The 6,892-nt window shown below is 36.2% G+C and overlaps 1 protein-coding gene across 1 annotated transcript; it reads right to left on the minus strand.

Annotated features, from left to right (window-relative positions):
* Positions 1-2,989: 2,989 nt before the first annotated feature.
* Positions 2,990-6,675, minus strand: LOC143548137 (GDP-L-galactose phosphorylase 1-like). Its single transcript, XM_077039381.1, has 7 exons — positions 6,269-6,675; positions 5,422-5,525; positions 5,273-5,332; positions 4,208-4,450; positions 3,915-4,100; positions 3,572-3,820; positions 2,990-3,481 (listed from the first exon to the last, which is right to left on the minus strand). Exons 1-7 carry the CDS (start codon positions 6,378-6,380, stop codon positions 3,155-3,157), a joined length of 1,281 nt encoding a protein of 426 aa, XP_076895496.1. The 5' UTR covers positions 6,381-6,675; the 3' UTR covers positions 2,990-3,154.
* Between the last annotated feature and the right edge of the window lie 217 nt (positions 6,676-6,892).

The raw sequence follows: 6,892 nt of genomic DNA on the forward strand, positions 1-6,892 counted from the left end.
TGGTGGTTTTGGAGGGCGAGGCGGGGAACGGTGGCTTCGGAGGTCGAGGAGGGAACGGGCCTGCGTATCCACACATACCATAGGTGCAAAAAGTGAGAAACGGGCACCGATTAAAACACCGACCGCAATTAAACGGATTATTATTGGTATCGATGCATAAACCTCGACAGCACTGCCAGCTAAACGGGCACCGAATCCCACACACCCCGCAATTATTCACATCGGATGTCACCTCAACACAACGGTTTCCACAACACCGCCTTCTAAACGGATTTGGAAACCCACCCGAGTTACAAATCCACGGTTGATTCGCACATCCGGTGGCTTGGAGCCTAACCCGCCTAACCCATGGGACTGCGAGTGATTCATTTGTAGCATTGTGGTCCAACCCAACAAGCCATGTTCGGTTGGTTTTGTTCCCTTCAGTTTGTACAATACACAAAAGCAGCAGAACAAGAACCGAGAGCTTGATTCGAGTACATGTTAATCGAACCATTTGTAGGATACATTAGTTTGATAAAAATTTTCAAGATTGTGAAAGGATATATATAGGAAAACGAGTCACAACTCATGAGTGATTTCATGTTTTTCTTACGGACACGAGTTTTAAGGCTTTCGGTTGCGTGTGGGATGCTGCGCGAGGGCTAATGATTATTAATGTGTGTAAGAAAGGTCTTTCATTTCTTTACAAGTTGTGCTTTGGGTGTCTTAACAAAGACTTTTGTGCTTTATAGTTATACAGTTTCATGTGATTAAAGCAAGACTTATAGCCTATTATCTCCCCTTTACAACAGTATATTCACAAAGCTAGAAAGATAATGTACTGGTAAACATGGGCCTAAATAATGATCTAAGCCCAACTAGATACTCGATCAGTTGATTTGAAATCTTAAAAGTTAACACATTGACTAAACCATAAACAAGCCACCCCTTCAATCTTATAACTAATCTTTCTATAGACGCTACGATTATTAACCAAATTGGGCTAAAATATCATCAAACGCAATATCCATTTGAAAACTCGCAAACGGTATTTTGATTCAGTGAAACAAAAATACTAACAAATGAGGCAAAATATCATATTATGTGGAGATAAAACAAAATCTAGTGCATGTTTATGATGAAAACTTTAACTAAAGTAAAAAAGGCGACATACTGGTTCACTTAGCCTCGTTCTCGTTTTCCTTTTCTTCTTCAACTTGTCCATAACGACGTTTGAATTTGGCAACCTGGCCGATACTTTCAGCCATCTGTTTCCTTGCTCTAAAGTGATAAACTTTGCCTGCTTGGTGGATTTTGGTCATCATAACGTGCATCAATCGGCCACTTTGTGTCACGTAAGAGATCCATTGCATCTGAGGGTGAATTCCTTTCTTCATTTTGTCTGCAATCGAAAAAAAACATTAGCAATCACATGAAATTCAATGATTCATCATAAATCTAAGTAAAGGTAACTACTTGACATGAGTATTATGATCAATCAGTGGTTATTAATTAGAAAGTATAAAACTTTTTTGAAACAGTGATGGAATTAAAAAGCAAACTTCATTGAGGCAATAGGTCGAACACATGGTGGGCATTCAGCAAAAGCTTTCATTAGTGATGAATTGAACACATGGAGCTTAAAATGATCAGATTACGGAAGCTAATTTCATATCAGATTGTCAAGCAACAACATCAAGATCCAAAATCATTTTGTTATTGAACATCAAAACTGATGAAATTGATTAGGGTTTTCATTAAAATGCACAGTACAGGTATGATATGGCTAGAAATACATATCATTTTCATAACGCATATGAAATCTTGAAGATTAATGGATTCTACAAGGATCAAATGAAGCAAAAGGTATACCTGCTGAAACAATGGAACTTGGGTACCTTCAAGAACTCGCCGCAAACCTCAACTTCTTAAGTTGATTAAAGATATGTTTAAATGACACTTATAGTCCCTAGTGAAAACTTTGCATTTTTTATTATGGTTTTCATTAATACTTATTTTTTATCAACGAACCACTAACTTGGTCTAGTGGTAGCCGGTAAATTAAATAGTTGTGGGTTTTGATCTCACTTAAGACATGAAAGTAAATAGGTAAAATAGGTTAAAAAATATATAAGAAAATTTTCTCATCAATTAATATATGTTATGCTGTAAATGGTCAACTACACAAGAAAACTGACAAAATTTATAAAAAAAACACATAAATAAACGTACTTGATAAAGTCGCATTAAAAAATCCTAATCTAATTTGAGTATCTAGATCATCAATTTCAATTGTCATTTTATTTTAAATCAATTATTTGTATTAGAAAAAAGTATGAATGATTATGAAGCAATAATCAAGTTACTATAGATGATAACCGGTGATTGACGATGAAGAAACAAGAAACAAAAATATAAAACCAAAAAGCACGAATAAAACCAAAAAAATCTTCATAAGCTTGACTTGAATCATTATGTAAATCAAGCTCATTTTTATGCTTGGTTTGGTTTTTTGTTAGGTATCAAATAATACACGGTGTCTTTGTTAGTTGTAATTGGGTTGTACTTGATCGGAGAACAAATCATAATGAAGATTGAAGGTAGCTATTAATCTCTTGATTACCAATTTGTACGTAACAGTTTTAACTTGATAGAAGTTCGACTCAAAACAAGTTCAAGTCCAAGTTACATGATAAGACGATAACTCATTAAAAGCTCGGTTTATACACCACCCTCCTGGTTATATTTTATTGCCTATAAAACTTCATTATAAGCTTTAGCAGTTTAAAATATTAATATCTTTAAGCATCGAAGATTTTAATATTTTGCGTTCTAGGCATTTTAAGATGGTCATTTTGGATCAACTACAATCGCATTTGAACGGTATTTAACAACCTTATTCGACGTAGAGATAACCCGTTAAAGTGCTGCACTTTCTCTTGAAATACATATTCTTAAAACATAATTTTACAAAAATAACTAGATCATAAAAACAGTACTTCCCACAAATACTAATCAAATATCATCCTTTTACACAATTCAAAACTTTATAGTAACAACACCCTTCCAGTCCACACTTAAAAAAGAAACCAACCATATGTGTGTTATTTATAGAGAAACATAAAACTTTCTCACACACAATGTACTAGTTGCAAAATACCAGATTACACCGCTAGCCAGTCACAACAATTGCCTGTTGGGACGCGTTTTCAAGGGCATCAACGTCTTCAACGTCTCTCTCATCTTCATCATCCACACTCTTGTCCTCAATAACAGCGCATGAGATAGCTTCAAAGATAATGGCTACCACTTCTTGAAACCGTTCCTCAGAAAGTGACACCTCAGCAAGAAGTTGCCACGCGTTATCCTCGCTGGCACCATCATAGTCTTGTTTCCGCTTCAACACCATGTGCCCACTAATCTCCCAAACGGCAGGGTTCACTTGAGTGTCAAGAAGCTCGGGACTCACTTCTCCAAGAGCTTGTTTCTCAGTATAACACTGTTTTCCCAATTGGTTCAAATATAAACGTTAGATAATAAAACCGCTAATATTATTACAATAATAAATAGTGGTGCCAAGTTTATCTACCTGAGGTAAGAGAAACACGCGAGTCCCAGAATCCGAAATAAGAACATTATAAGGAATATTGTTGTCTTGAAGGCACACACATGAATCAGAGACAGCATTTGATAAATCTTCAAGTGAATAGCCACCTTCAAACACGAGACCTCTAACCGGGTACTTGAGGATCTCAGAAATTACAACTCCGCCACTGAAGTCGGTGACTTTTTTAGTGGGTGCCTTCTCTATCGGAAAGGGTACAGCTAGATAATAAGCCTGAAATCGAACATGTCATAAACATGTTTTAGATACACTTCATTTAGATGGTGTTTGAATGTGCAAGTGAATTTTTGAAATAACGGATTTGAACCTGAAAGTGAAGATGATTAATGGTAGCAAAAGCACCCAAACTATTGTAACCCAGACGGAAGTATGGATTCGCAGCTTCATTCGCCATGTAAAGCGCAAGTAACAAACTTTCATGATCAATCCTTTGTGGCAAACACTCAAGGATTCTTGGAATCAAAAGCACATGTCCATATTCAATTGGACTTACCTATTGATAATATTATAACAACATATTAAATCAGCATGTGGCTTATTATGAATGTAGTTTATTGTATAAAATGACTAGATTAGATTATGATAAAGTAATTAACTTACATTAATGGCAACAACACTAGGGGAACTTTTAACATCAATAGGGGCGTTTGGATAGAATTTGACTTCACCATCTTTGCTTGATTCAAACTGAAATAGAATCTCTTCTTGTCCGACTTTGGTGAAGTTGAACTTGCTCCCATCAAATGGTTGAAGAACTTTGTCCACTCGAAACTCAGTTGGGCGCTTTTTGAGGTGGCGACCCTCGTTTAGTTGAGCAATAAACCCATAATCTCCTGGGATTACCTGTTCAATTAGATATATTATAAGGCAAGTAATAACTAATATTGCAATAACTTGATTCTGTTTGCTCATTCCACTTATTAAAAATTCACGAAATACAAGAAACTTGGTTTTAGAAAGCGTGAGGGGCTCTGAGGTGTTTGGGTACCAAAAGCCGAGGTGCAAGACAAGAGCTTCATCCATTTGGTTGCTTTTAGTGGTGTGCATGGGTCGGTTTTGGGCTAAAACTGATTACTGAACCAAAAACCCAAAATTCAGTTTTAGGGTTGTTGAAAACCATGTGGTTTCGGATTTTGGTAGGGTTGTAATTTGTAAACAAAGCAAGCCATTTGTGAGATAACTATGGGTTCAGTTCAGTATCTGCTTTTTTCAGTTTTGCTATTTGAACTTGAAATTTTTGGGCTGAAGAAAATGTCAAAAATAATAAATTTTGGCCACAAACTTTGGGTTAAATCTTTTCGTTAGTTAATGAATAATTGATTATTACACATTTGGGCCTAAGTTTTTATACTACACCATTTATTATTCTTTTATTAATTACTATCCATAAATTCTATAACAGAAGTCAGTTTTTTCGGTTATTACGGGTTTGGTTCGGTCATAAAAGTTAGTTCGGTGCACAGCTTTTCAGTTTTGGCTACATGCAAAACTACCGAACTGAAAATTCAATTTTTGAAAAAATGTAAAGCCAAACCGACACCAAACTGTCGGTTTTGCTACATGCACACTCGAGTTGCTTTTACATATCATTCTACAAATCCTAATTTTGACCTGAATGTGCATGAGGCCGACTTTTTAAAACCAACACAAGAGACTTATGTATACCTTAGTTTCACAGGCGGTAACGTCATAGCGAAACAGCCCTCTCTCCACGCGATCCTCCCACTTTAAACACAAATAATAAAAAAAACAATCTTAACATAAAGTGATAATAAAAAACCCTAAAAAGTAAAACAGTATTTTTCAAATATTACCTCTCCAAGGAGGAGGGAGTCCAAGAAAGCAAAAGGTGGCTCCTTTTGGTCACCAAGTTCAATCTTATCAGTTTTCCTGAAAGCATACAAAGGTAACTTTGCCCCTGCATTAAATCAAATCAAATCAAACCCATGTTTGGTTTCAACTTTCAATAAGAGCATCCACAACAAGCATCCCGAAAAACAACAAAAAACAAGTCTAGTCGGATGTCACGTCATAAAAACACCATTATTTAAAAACACCAAAACTCACTCAAAACATTGTCGTATCATCACCATCAACCAAAAAACAAAATTATTCAAGACCCAACTCGTCGACTTTTCGGTTTCGGTTAGTTTGTCGGGTTTTTTTATGAACGAGGAGAACGGCGAAAACATTTAAGTTTTTTTACTTTTTTCGGTTTTTATTTTTATTTTGAGTTATGATTTTTTTTATTGTTTTTTTTGAATTTTTTTAGGGGTTTTGATCTTAATGAAAACCCTCAAAAAAAAATTCAAAAAAATTAATAAAAAAATCATAACTCAAAATATAAATAAAAAACGAAAAAACTAAAACATTTCATCAGTTGTCCTCGTTAAAAAAAAGGACCCGAAACCCATTTTGACCCGTTCTGACCCGGGCCCATTCTGACCCAAACCTCCCGTTCCGACCCATGACCCGTTTCGACCCAACCCAACCCATTTGTCACCCCTAGTTAAAAACTAGCTCCACAATAAGAAAAAACTGATGATGTGCCTCATTGTGGATATTCCAACTTCCAAGTAACAAGCTTTTAACAGAAAAAAAGTAACAGGAAATAAAAGAGAAAAAAAAAAGAAAAAAAAGAAAAGGCATTTTAACAAACACCTGGTAGGCAACAGTCTCTCATGCAGTTCCGGCCACAACCACCACCGTCCTCCGCCTCATCCTTTTGGTAATTGGAGACAACAGTAGGAACCCTCTTAATCCTCAACATCATCTTCTTCTTCTTCTTCTTCAATTCAATTAATTACAAACAACAGAACAGAATAAACCTAGGCTATAATATTCGAATAGAACGAGGAGCAAAAGCCACCGCCTGCGAGAAAGAGTAGGTCAGATGGACTACCGCCTTCAGACGGCAAAGCCCCACGTCCGCCGTGCGTAGAAGGGTTGTTCTCGACGATGGTACTTATAATACTGCAATTCCCACGGACTGATTGAACATAAACAAATGATCGCGGTGCTCCGTGTATAGCCGTGATGTCTACACCTTAATAATCCCGGGTTTTAACCCAACACAACGAAACGATTGAATATTGGAATAAGAAGATGGTAACTGAATGGGTGGCAATGGGGATCGGATTATATAGCAATGTAATGTAATGTAATGTAATGACAGTAAGATGGTTGTTGTTCCAGGAGTTTATATGGCTCAGAATTGGCCGTCACGATGCCAAGGTTGGGAAATTTGGAAAATTGGAAAATAAGTAACTTTTAATTAAATTTGGA

This window comes from Bidens hawaiensis, unplaced genomic scaffold (assembly GCF_021521415.1).
Source record: "Bidens hawaiensis isolate Kalapana, Puna unplaced genomic scaffold, B.hawaiensis_p1.1 tig00014913_1, whole genome shotgun sequence".
Taxonomy (NCBI): Eukaryota; Viridiplantae; Streptophyta; class Magnoliopsida; order Asterales; family Asteraceae; genus Bidens; species Bidens hawaiensis.

Excerpts from the sequence above, each read along its gene's own strand:
- LOC143548137 (XM_077039381.1), bottom strand. The coding sequence starts at position 6,380 with ATGATGTTGAGGATTAAGAGGGTTCCTACTGTTGTCTCCAATTACCAA. Across the intron at positions 4,101-4,207 it reads CTAGTGTTGTTGCCATTAAT|GTAAGTCCAATTGAATATGG; the intron begins GTAAGTTAATTA and ends TATTATCAATAG. Across the intron at positions 3,821-3,914 it reads TTAATCATCTTCACTTTCAG|GCTTATTATCTAGCTGTACC; the intron begins GTTCAAATCCGT and ends GTTCGATTTCAG.